The following is a 12,128-nucleotide window of genomic DNA, read 5'->3' as shown; positions in this document are numbered from 1 at the left end:
ATTATACAATCTAATCATTATATTGACTTTTAACAACTTTCTCCTTAAACTCTATCACTTAAGATAAAGTCAGATTCTAAAATATTGAGTCAGCAAGTTTGAACATCAGTGGTGATATTGAACACACTTTTACAAATATTTATAATGATAGTTTTAGCTAATGAAAGTACTCAAGTAAGGTACAATAGTTTGTGTCACAAGCGAGTTACCAGTATCCTGACATATTTCTGTAGAAAAACAATATCTGACATTATCTCAACAACTTACCGAATAAATGACAGACAAGACAAGAATCTGAGCAGCTCAACATTTTTTTATTTCTTTATACGATGTAATCAAGATGATATAATTACAAGGAAGAAGAACATGGCACAATTTACAGAAAAATAGTTTTTTTTCCATTTTCCTTAAACAAAACATGTGTTGTGGTATTAACATTAAACGTATTTAAATATTTAAACAGTAGCCTGCACAATGTCAAACGGTGAAACAGATGAATATTATAAACCCAGTGAATATCAAGGAATGCTTCAAAATGAATGGAACCATTAAAACAATGGACTCAATCATTTAAGAAACATCTACTATGTACATTTATTTTACAATCAATGCAGCAGGCAACAAAGTCACGCAGTGAAACCATTGAAAAGAAGCTTTGTGTCTTTGGCTTTGTTCTCTCGGCTGATCTTAGTTAGAAAGACGTTTGGTCAAACTTTGTTCCAAACCAAAAATAATTAGCTTTTCGTTTTATATATACATTAACAATCTGAGCATTGCACCTTTTTTCCTGTACTCCAAAGAGGTTAAACTTTGCCGGAGCTCCTAATTTTACATTCAGACGTTACAAGCGGAATGTCAAAAATACATTTTTCTTTATTAAAACTAGTTCCTTGTTCCTTACTGGCGGCATTCATACAAAACCCTGAGAAATTACACCGGTAGCCACACAGTCTACTGGCACGCTGGCAAAACTTGCCACACGGAAAAGGCACAGTCCGGACAAAGGTGATGAAAACTGGTAATGGGTAAATATTTTGCTGTGTCTGAAAACGATTTTTTAGGTATACACCAGCTGACCAACTTTTCTGTGTTTTCTTTTGAAATATTTCTTGCACTTTTTCGTCTTAGCACCGTCAGTGTGAATGCCTTCATCAGGGTTGACTGAAACTGCTTGTGTGTTATATCGTTGGCCTAAACAACAAGGGTCTGGTGCGCTTGATGGACACGGTCCACAATTGTGGTACTTCCATTAATCTCATTTAAAGGTTAGCTGATACATGCGTGGTGCTCAGGAGTAGAACGTTAGGACACTCTTGTGGTTGCCTCTAATGAGCAGGGTGGGCGGGAGGTCCTTTGTCAGAATGTCCAGCCAGGCCATGTAGAGGAAATCCGAGACAGACTCCTTACGAGCAATGGGCATGCTCCTGCAGGGGGTGACGGCACACGGAGAGCGCGTTAGAAACACCGATATGTTGTACAAAGCTTCCGCGTTATGCAGGCGACAGTTGGCTGTACTTACACAATGATCAGATTGGCTGATTTAGAGTGTTCCTGAAGCACCTCGTTCAGTCGTACCTGGAGGTTGGTCTGTAAAACAGCAGCGTTTACTTTCCAACAGTTCATTTACAAACTCATAGAGCTTCAAACCAAAATACCAAATGTCAGTGGTTTTACCTTCTCCTCAAAGGTGCTCAGCTCTTGGTCGGTGATTTTCCAGGGGTGCTCTTTCCTCATGGCTCCAGCCTGAGCGGTGTCTCTAGACGCCTCATGCAGGCAGAAAGGCTCAATCATGTCCTCTAACTTCTTATAGCTGGAAGGAAGCAGATAAGAGCATGAGCTGAATCTGGAAAATATCCATTTTTGTATTCTCATAACATGCAGATACTCTGAGGTGATTGAAGTTGACCGTATCCGCAGCAACATCTGGTCCGCTGTTGCTCTCACAACCGTCAATTACCTGTCAGCGCTCGGCGGGACGTTGATGCTATCAATGACATTGATGTCCGTGCAGTTAATTCTGAATTTTTCCACCAGAGACTTCATCCTGAGAGACAGACAGACGATCACACACGGAAGAACCATTATATATATGATGATATTTATTTGAAGTTAATGCTAAATGTTGTTGGCTTATGAAACTTCAGATCAGGATTTTCACAATTAATTAAAAGCTGGGGTATGAAGTATATACTTTATGGCATCATTCCATAATGACCTTTCTTCATATTGTAATTCAATTGGTACCCCAGAGTAGGCACTCTTCTGGAAATGGCGGAAACAGAAAATATACTCCACAACCTGCAGCTCTCTCCAACCTGTCAGAGCCTCCAAGCAGGCGAGCATGAGCTTAATAATGCACTTCATGCATTGGTTCATGTTGTAAACATCATCCATTGAAGAGTAATCATTAACTTAATACGTCATCCCGTTTGTGATTGTAAAACCGATAGCAAACTATTAGGCAAACAGAGGAAAATATAGCTAATAGATTAGCCTCGGCTAGCTGCCGCCATGAGCCTTTGGGCGCCAATAACGATACTTTTTCCACATCTCTGAAATGCTTTGCTTCTTCCTTTGTTTTGGGTTGCTATACAGTGTCGGCAGCTGTGCAAACCAGTCTAGAATGTGACACAATGAACCCGGAATAAAGAACTTAACAACTCTAGCTTTAAGATCAAATCTATATTGTATTTTTTGACTCACTCCTGCTTGTCCTGTTCACAGCGTCCAGGCTGCCCTGCGATGAAGATCCTCAGTTTACTGTCCTTCCACTTCTTCCTGGTGGTGAGGATGTACGGGAGCAGCAGGGTGAGACCTGAGAGACATTGCAATTGGTGCTATTGTTCAATATGTATCCTGGTAATTTTACATTACAGATGAAACTTCAGCCAGGGCTCAACTGATACCACATCCGACGTTTATAACTTATAGTTTATTGTCATTTTTTAGCTACTATTTTAATTTTCCATTGTTGTTAATTCTTTGTTTATCCCTTCCATGCTGCCCGCAAAAGTATCAAGGAGCCAGTGACTGTCTCATGAGAATCATGAGGGATCCTCATATCATCATACCTCCGTCATCAAACAGCCACCACACATCGATGGTGCCTTTAGGCTGTTTCTTCTTGAACTGAGAACTGGCCTCCAACAGCTTCTCATTCATCTTGTCGTCCTGCTGGAGCGGAGGGCCGCACACGGACACTGAGAGAGAAAAAGATACAACAAATGAGGAGTGGATGAGGGAGAGGGGGAGTAGAACTCAATCCTATTCATCAGGGACGTGTAGAGACTTGAGTAAGATGGGAAACTGAGTGCCAATAACCATTAAGAGCCGACTCTACATCATCCGAAACAGACAACTCTCACGTTCAGCGTTCCAACGAGTCGGATCCAGATTGCACACTATCGACCACTAAAGTCTTTCCAGGATGAAGCTCATCCGTGTGTGTTTCTATGCGTGTGTGAGTGAGGGATGTGGAGACGGACCGAGCGAGTGTTAAAGGGCTGCTCTTCGGAGTGGAACGTTAAGGGACCATATTTTTGGATTGCACCCTCGGAGGCATCTCACTGAGGCCTTTCTGAAATGGCGGCTCAGACTTGATGAGAGAGAAACAACGTCTGTGGAGACGTACCTCTGGTCGTGAGCACTTGCTTGGACTTCCTGGACTTGCTGAACAGTCCTTTTGCCTTCCCACCGTTGGGCATCATGTCTTTGTCCAGCGCCTGTTGCTCATTCTCATCTGAAAAAAAAAAAAGATATTTCCTGTTTATGTTACATATGTCTGGGAATAAGCGTTGCATTACTATCATCGTTGGTATCTCTACAGAAGATCAGCTGTTAACTAGCAGTTATTAAACCATCTTATCTGGTAATTACCCAACCTTAATAAATACCTAACAATCTACAGAACAAAGTGCCCGGCTTATCAGGGTCACTGTCCCTGTTCTTCTTTTGGTTGATTAAAGCAGTCAAAGTTCTTTTAAAGTCAGTTTAGGTGGACTACTCTATTTCTCCTTCGCTGCTGTATGTTGTATCAATTTTTTGCTGCTTATTTATTTAATGCTGCTATTTTGCGGCAATACACTGTGTTTCCTGCCATTGTTTTTCATCTTAACCCACATTCGGGTTTAAAACATATAGTAGAGATATTTGTAAAAGGAGTTTCTAAACTGACCTTCAGCTTCCACGATGTGCGACACATCGAGTCCGTGGTTCGTTCTCAATATCACTGTCCCGTACTCAAAGTCCAATGCATCACTGTGAAAAGCAAAAAGAGAATGACGACACCATTCCAACACTCCTTCCGTCTACGTCCAGTCATCGTGTACGTTATTGTCGCGTGTGCTCTTGTGTATTTGTCTGTAACTTACTGCAGAACTCCCACATAACTCTGCACTGCCTCTATGCCCGCAGTCCTCCAGTTTCTCTGGAAGCCTATCATCAATGTGTTAGGCTTCATGCGCCCAAGACCAGAAGCCTGTAAAAGCACAACACCGATAGCAGATAGCATAAAGACAAAACCCCATATCAGATAAGCGAAGCACCACTAGTCAAAATGTCACCCTGTGGCTGCAAAACCTCGAGTCTTCATTGGCTCAAAGACTCAACATGTAGTATACAAGACTGCTGCAAGGCGGTTTTACTGCCTGAAATTATGACCAAATCACAGATATAACGTTGTCTGCACCGACCCAACCATTCCAGTGTTAATCAATTATAGGGTTTTAATCTGCCGTGCTGTTTGAAGTAAGCCATCCGGACACCTTATCTGCCCGCAGCGACAGCCAGAGCCATATGACTGTTCTCCTGCTCCTCATTAACTCCCTCCTCATCTGCCTCCTCCAGGAATCAGAACACAGTAATGGGTACTCGCCGTCGCAAGGACACAATTTCTCAATAAAACCGGTTCACGCAGGTTTGAACCTGCTGTGTTCTTCCGTTCAAAGGCACGGGTTACAAGTTTATTGAATGGATTTACATGGTTAAGGAGGTTTATTTCCCCTCGTCAGTTAAAGACGTGTTATTGTAAATAAATGACCGACCTGCAGCAGGCTCTCGGCTCCTTCCCTGAAGCTGTTGCAGGCCACGGCAGAGTAGAAAGCCTTGCGTTTACTCTTCCTGAGCCACAGCTGGTTCTTCTCCATGCCAGCATTCATTTCTTCGAGGGTCTCTGATCTTGGCCCCTGGAGAGATCACAGCGTACATTGAATGTAAGTGAAAGTGTCTTTGTGTGTGGGAGAGAGATACATCCACATTCAGAAGACACAACTGATCCTGAACTACAGTCTCAGGCACCCAGAGAGTTTGTATTCATCCCTGCCTGATGTTTGCATGAATATGTGAAGTCGGCACTCTGCACAAGTTCAATTTGCTTGATGTGCAAATCCTGATTTCAATAAAAGTTTGACAAAAATAAATAAGTAAATAGATATAAGATCAGAGCAATATTTGTAAAAGACAACCGTAGTAATATGCAGTGTTTTACATTAAATAAAATGCAAATGATTGGATAACAATAGAACCTTACCTCAAATACTTCACAGGCTATACAGAGTCCATAGTTCTTGGTAAGGGAGTGAGCGAGGTCCAAGAGAGCTGGTCTGGACCGCGCTGAGCCCGTCATCGCTAAGATCTGAGGCCTGAGAAAGAAACAAGAAAGTTGTATATGCTGTCTGTCAGAAAACAAAAGCGCTTTCCCCAGAAAAGGTGCATTTTCTTAGAATAAAAATGTTGCATTGTTTTGAATATATATAAAAATATATTTGCACCAGCGTTGATGCGATGTGGTTTTTACCTGAAGTTCTTGACGTGATCTTCTACCCCAGACAGAGACAGAGCGTTGCTGACCGAACTTACAAACGTCACCGCCTGCGTGGACGAACCCCAGTTCACATCTGGAGGGAAGACACGAGTCCTGGCAGGTTAGATCCAACATGCAGACGTCAAGAATGTCTTTCCAAACGGTGAAACACCTGCATGCAGCTTACCTGGCTTCTTGACTTTGACATAGACGTAAAGTAGAATTTCAATGGCGTACGTGAGTAGAGCCGCCCACCAGTTGATGACGAACATGACAACGCAGCAGAGCAATGCGCCCGCCAGTGAGAGCCACATGTTGTAGAATTTATACGCTGGTCTCCAACCTGAAGCAATGACACAACAAAGACCAAATTTAGTTCAACTGCAGACTTTTGGACAAGTGATGGGAAACTGTACAGATCTAAATTCCATGAACTATGACATGCAGTATTAAAACCTTACTTTGAATTTACCAGTTCAACTCAGTTCCTCCGAGGAAATATGTTAAGTCTGGTACTATTGAACTAATTGCCTTGTGTCGATATATTTCACAGACCCACCTGGAGACTTGGCGTAGGATGCATGGAAGCAGGAGAAATTGATGAGGGCATAAGATGCCAGGAAGAAGTTTGAGATGATTGGAGCTATTACGTTGAGGTTACCTGCGCATGCAAAAAAAAGATCTGTTAATTTGGATTCTAAAATGCAGTTTAAGGTAAAGATGACAAGGCGATGACAGACAGTTGAACTGACCAACGAGAATGAAGGCCACAGAAATGATGAATGTGAGGACATAGCCTCGGATTGGCTCGTTGTTCTTGCCGTATCCTTTGGCAAAGAAATGCAGGATCTTGTAGATGTTGTCTTTACACAGTGCCTGAGGAAAGACAGAGAGAAGTCATTTATGTATATATACATACATTTATATATAAAAATAAAAGAAAACGTGTTGAGTAACTGACCTGGAAGACTTTGGGAGCGCTGACGAGGGAAGCCAGGGCCGATGAAAGTGTGGCTGAGAACGTTCCAGCAATGATGAGGGGACCAAACCCAGATACCATGGTCATCACCTGAACCGGGGGTCAAAAGAGTGTCAGAGACAAACCAAAAGGGCTCCTTCCGTGGTGCAGAAGAGAGTTCGAAAGGCCGGCTACCTGGTTGTTGTTGATCGAGCCAAATTTGCACTTCTCCACCGCGCAGGAAGAGAAATCATAGCCGAGCTCACAGGCAGCCACCGACGAACCATTACACACCATTCCAGCAGTAATGATGTCAGTTGCGTTTCCTGTGGCGTCACGGACAACGGTGGCAGCTGACCAGTCAGAGAGAAGAACCAATGCATTGCTTACACCAGCAGCAAACCTCACATTTAATACTGATACGTGTTATTGAGAGAAGATTGGTTTCTCAGTGTCGTTGTGTTGTGGATTACAGTACAGTGATCCCTCGCCACTTCGCGGTTCACTTATCGCGGATTCGCTATTTCGCGGATTTTCATATTGCATTTTTTTTTTTTTTGGTGCATTGTGCTCTGCATTCTGATTCGCTAAAAACTCACTCCCGAGCCGTTCATTACAGTTCTCCAACGTAATCGATGGTGGCATGTCGGTGTACAAGGATCTTTTTGCAAAGAAGAAAAAAGAGCGACAACAGCTGCCTATCACTATGTTCTTCTCCCGAACAAACACACCTGCACCGCGGGCTTCAGAAGAAGAGAACACTGCAGAGCGCAGTCAGGATGCAGCGGCCCAGTCTGAAGAGCAGTGAAACGGCCTACACGCGAGTCACTGTATTTGTATACATGTAATAGTTGCTAATTGTAAAAAAAAAAAAAAGTTTTCTATTTCGCGGATTTCACTTATCGCGGGTCATTTTCGGAACGTAACCCCCGCGATAAACGAGGGATTACTGTACTTACAAACACAGAGGGCCACACCCAGATAGGTGACACCAGTTATCAGGATGGCCAGCAAGGTGCCTTTAGGTATGGCAGCCTGGGGATCCTGTAAAGCAACATGTGCGTTTCAACATATTCCATAACGGTGACTGTGAAGGCGACTGTTATTGTGATGAACATACATCAAATCATGAAAGTAAAACAGCTTTAGATTCACTTCATTCACAGAATAATATGTCCAATTGTTTTTGTTGAGGAACCTGCGCACCGTAGCAGCTAAAGATCTGTTATGCATTGACGTCGATATGAGAAACGTACCCGCAAGTCGCCGGATATGTTCGCTCCAGCAAGGATCCCGGTTGCAGCAGGGAAAAAGATGGCAAACACTGAAAAAAAGCTCTCACCGTCTCGAAAATCTGGGGTAAAGTTTTCTAAAAATATGTTTGCTGCGAGAGAGGGGAGAGAAATTTGAGAGGGAGAACGTAAATTACTTGAAGAGAGCTCTGGCGTTTAGAATCTTCATATTTTTCATTTTCTTTTGTGGAGAAGGTGTCTTACATTGATAATTGAAGATGCCCTCAGATTTCTTCCTGTCAGTCACAGGAATAAAAGTTCCTACAAATACGTTCACTATGGCGACCAGCAAGATAATGAGTAGAAGAATTTGTGCCTGTGTGGACAAAAACAATTGGAATTCAGATGATTGCTTGGATATTTTACCACAACAAGCCCAGAGATTGTAGAAAAGCACTATTCTTCATCTCTGACCTTGGCCTCCCATTCCATTCCAGCAACTGATATGGCCAACAGCAGCACCACGGTGATGCAGCCGACGATTCGGATGTCATTTATCTCGCTGACCATGAGGAGATCGTTATCCTGAGCAGGAGGGACGGAAGAGACGCGGATGAGTTTATGGTCAAACATCGAGGCCCCTTTTTTCACCGAAGCTCGCACACACCTTGAGCAGCTCCACCACGGTCTCGGCGAACCCCACCACGTACATGGCTACAGCCACCGCATTGGCAAAGGCAAAAATAAGGCCGATCGAGCCGCCAAACTCTGGGCCCAAACTGCGAGATATCATGTAGTAGGCTCCTCCTGAAAATGACAAGATGAAGGCAAAGAATTCGTACAGCACGTTTCAACAACAAGGCAATTCAAAGCGCTTCACATGAAGCCATTATGTTCAGACTTAAGTCCTTGGATCCATGATATGTTCTTTAGGTGATAACAGCTGATTTTGAAATTCTCTTTATGTGGCTTGTGAAGCATAACAGTGGTGGATGATTAATCGGCATGTCACTGATCCATTGATTTATATGTCGGGACAAATTGAGAAAGCTGCAAAAGCGAGACAAGGTGACATTCAGGTGCCATTTTGAGCCTTTGTCTTTATCTACACAATCAGGATGAGTGTGTGTGTTATCTCTGGCTTTATATATCTATGATTAATATTTAAACAGACAGCCGCTGTGGCTCTGCATGAATGAAATGCCTGCGTGAAGGTTTGCGACATGAGGCTTTGGGGTTGCCTTACCTCCTCTGACCACACCATTGGTACAAATGGCAGACATGGAAAGGCCAGTGATAGTGGTGACCACACAGCTGAGAACAATCACCACAATTCCCAGACCTGAAACGCACAAATTCGCACAACAGCTCAAAATAACTACTTTCTTAACCGCAACTAGCTCAGGCGTTTTTGTTAAAGTGTCCAGTCATTAAAGATTCGGATTGTGAATTCTCAGAGGAGTCCGGAGCCGGAGCGCCAGCCGAACTACCTGCAGCTTTTTCTACTTCTCAAAACCTTTTAGTTACGCTGCCTGAACAGGAGCTGCTGCCGATCGATTGGTTCTCAAGCAATGAACGTACTCACAAAGCCATTCACACAATTTCCCCATTATCCATAACCCTCGCACACACAACTACACACAACACACACACCGATCGCTCATAGAGATTGACTCTATCACCTCTATCACCCTGAAAATAACCATGATTTAAGGACTATTAAACAGATTCATTTTGGGCTTTAATGTTGATGGATTATGCTTTTTTTAAGGTCTATATTAGCAATAATTCTGAACCTAAACTGGGCTGTGTGTTAGTAAAACAGCTATATGTGTCAGGCGAAACGCAGCCATGGATCATGTTGGAGCTTTGCTGTGTTGCTGGGAGGCTGATGTCCCACACTGTTGGACCTGAAGCGAGTAAGCAGTAGCCCCAGCTCAGGTTCCCCAATTTGGCTTCGCTTATGTTGTACTTGGTTTCAGATTTTGTATTAAGGCTTTTTAAAAAAAATCTAAAATAATAAAACCTCTTGATCAATTTAATTTCCTCCCTAGCAGCTTTGATTCTTTCAACTCAACATTTGGTCCATTCTGAAAAGATGCCTGTCTTGTGGGAAGAGAATATTTCTAAGGGAAACAAACAGTAACAACGGTTCTTAAAACAATATTGCCTGGAAGGCAAGTGTGTCCGTGACTCACTCACCCCAGCCTGCCTGACCGAAAATCCAGGACAGACGGATGAACAACATGACACCCCAGATGTTCAGCATGCATCTCACCTGTGAAACAGAAGAGCGATACGTTTACGTTCTTGTGTTGTCGTGATTCATTATTGTTATTTTTAAGTGAGAGAAGCACCCATATTAGTGACATGCTTAATACTTTTCAACGGTATAACCATATGAAACATATATCTTTTTAAAGCACCAAACATTTTGGGGCTTTTTTATTTTAATTTCCTCCGAGCAACACAAACGATGACCCAGCAGTGCTCACTTGGCCCTTAACACATCAAGCCCCCACGTCACAGTTATGTGAAGCGCCAATGCTTCCATGAAGCACGGGAGACCCGAACCGACCCGGTGTAAACTCACCAGGACGCCCCTTATCCAGCCAAACTTTATTGTTCCTCCCTTGGCGTCTGAAGGAATGGCGGACTCCAGATCGTCAGAGGGGGTCCCATCGCTCCCCTCGCCATCGTCGTTGACGGTGTCCGGCACGGAGATCTCTCCATTCTGCAGCGAAAATGTACAAGCGAATACAAGGTAAAGGAAACATGCAAGTTTCTCTGAATGATAAAACTGGAACACAGTCACGGTTGTGCTGTTGGCATTTTATGTCTTGGTTCATTTTGAAATCATGAGTAGGCGCATCATTATTAGGAATCGGCGATATCTGTTTTTTTGGTTGGCATCCCAGTGATGCACGGCAGTTTACATTTACAGAGACATTACACTACTGTGTGTCCTCTTGACTGAATATGAAAGAACACGACAGACCTCATTTGACCTCCTTTGCTCTGCTATTTTATTTAATTTTATTTACTGTACTGCTGCTATTGCACACACGTTTCCCCTTGGAAATCTATCTATCTATGCATGATTAGAGATGACAGAACATTTTAGATGGATGACTTTCTGACTAAATCGTCTGTCCAGAATCTTCTGACTCTTAAAACTGTGATAGTCGGTCTCAGATATAACTTTTATAACAAGTTTCACGAGTCCTTGAGCAAAAATGTTATGACTGAACTGTGGACACTGGAGATGACATTTGAATGATCAACAACTGTAAAAGATCTGGTTGTACTCTGTTCTAGACATGAGTAAATGGACCATGTAGGTCGGGAGCAGAACAAAGACTGCAGTTAAAGAGTCAGTCATTTAAATTTAGGAGCAAAATAAAAAGGACAAGAAAGTAACAACTTCGGAGACATGCACTCACCTTCTGAAACACGTTGTGCAGCTCCTGCAGGGATGGTCGCACAGCCCGGTGACCACTCACACTGCCTGCATTGCGATAGAAGTCAATGTTGGGCACGCGGTCCAAAGTGTCGTGACCAAAGGCGCTGACCACCGAGGGCCGGACCGTCCGGTGGTCAGCCTCCTGGTACACGGGGGGTTCATCCAGAGTGGAGTCAAAACCGGGGTTATCGCGTTCCCCGCCGACAGACCTGTGCCTCTCCATCAGGAAGGTTGACTTCAGAAGTCAAAAATCAAACCGCAGTGTGGGTCTTCAGTCATCCAACGGGGTTTTAAGAGAGCCGAGTGCCGTATAAACAAGCGCCGTTGTCCTTGTTTATTGACGTATGAACTGGGCTTTAGTTAGACTTCTAGAGATCTCGTCTGCTGCTCTGAGCTTCTTGTGCGTAAGATCAGTTTGTCTAGGATGGCCTACCTTTATACCCTGCATCCCATGGTCATACACTGGCTGCCAGCTATTGGCCAACTCTCTGGATCAACCCTCAGAAAAACAGAACGAGGGGTGTCAGATATGTCCTTGCCCCATCCTAGGGGACACAAAGACGTTGCTTAACAATTAACCAAGTCATAAACACCAAACGAGAGATAAAGGCTCTCATTGCCTTTGCTTCTGGAGAACTGATTACTAATATTATTGTCTGAAGTGCAGGGCAACAG

At 43.4% G+C, this 12,128-nt stretch overlaps 1 protein-coding gene across 1 annotated transcript; it reads right to left on the bottom strand.

The window, feature by feature from the left end:
* Positions 1–294: 294 nt before the first annotated feature.
* slc12a1 (solute carrier family 12 member 1) lies at positions 295–11,860 on the bottom strand. Its single transcript, XM_040167898.2, has 26 exons — positions 11,434–11,860; positions 10,584–10,724; positions 10,193–10,268; positions 9,237–9,332; positions 8,658–8,797; positions 8,465–8,575; positions 8,255–8,366; positions 8,015–8,142; positions 7,718–7,802; positions 6,954–7,111; positions 6,762–6,869; positions 6,553–6,676; positions 6,360–6,461; positions 5,988–6,143; positions 5,795–5,894; positions 5,528–5,639; positions 5,043–5,183; positions 4,371–4,477; positions 4,175–4,257; positions 3,632–3,739; positions 3,072–3,200; positions 2,704–2,815; positions 1,958–2,044; positions 1,675–1,810; positions 1,520–1,587; positions 295–1,424 (listed from the first exon to the last, which is right to left on the bottom strand). The coding sequence occupies exons 1-26, from the start codon at positions 11,674–11,676 to the stop codon at positions 1,289–1,291; spliced, it is 3,099 nt and encodes a 1,032-aa protein (XP_040023832.2). The 5' UTR covers positions 11,677–11,860; the 3' UTR covers positions 295–1,288.
* Positions 11,861–12,128: the final 268 nt, after the last annotated feature.

The sequence above is a fragment of the Gasterosteus aculeatus genome, chromosome 12, assembly GCF_964276395.1.
Source record: "Gasterosteus aculeatus chromosome 12, fGasAcu3.hap1.1, whole genome shotgun sequence".
In the NCBI taxonomy this organism is placed as follows: domain Eukaryota; kingdom Metazoa; phylum Chordata; class Actinopteri; order Perciformes; family Gasterosteidae; genus Gasterosteus; species Gasterosteus aculeatus.
The sequence above is the reverse complement of the archived record's forward strand: the minus strand, read 5'-3'. Positions and strand labels throughout refer to the sequence as shown.

Excerpts from the sequence above, each read along its gene's own strand:
- slc12a1 (XM_040167898.2), bottom strand. The coding sequence starts at position 11,676 with ATGGAGAGGCACAGGTCTGTCGGCGGGGAACGCGATAACCCCGGTTTT. Across the intron at positions 7,803-8,014 it reads ACATATCCGGCGACTTGCGG|GATCCCCAGGCTGCCATACC; the intron begins GTACGTTTCTCA and ends GTTGCTTTACAG. Across the intron at positions 2,816-3,071 it reads GTGGCTGTTTGATGACGGAG|GTCTCACCCTGCTGCTCCCG; the intron begins GTATGATGATAT and ends AATGTCTCTCAG.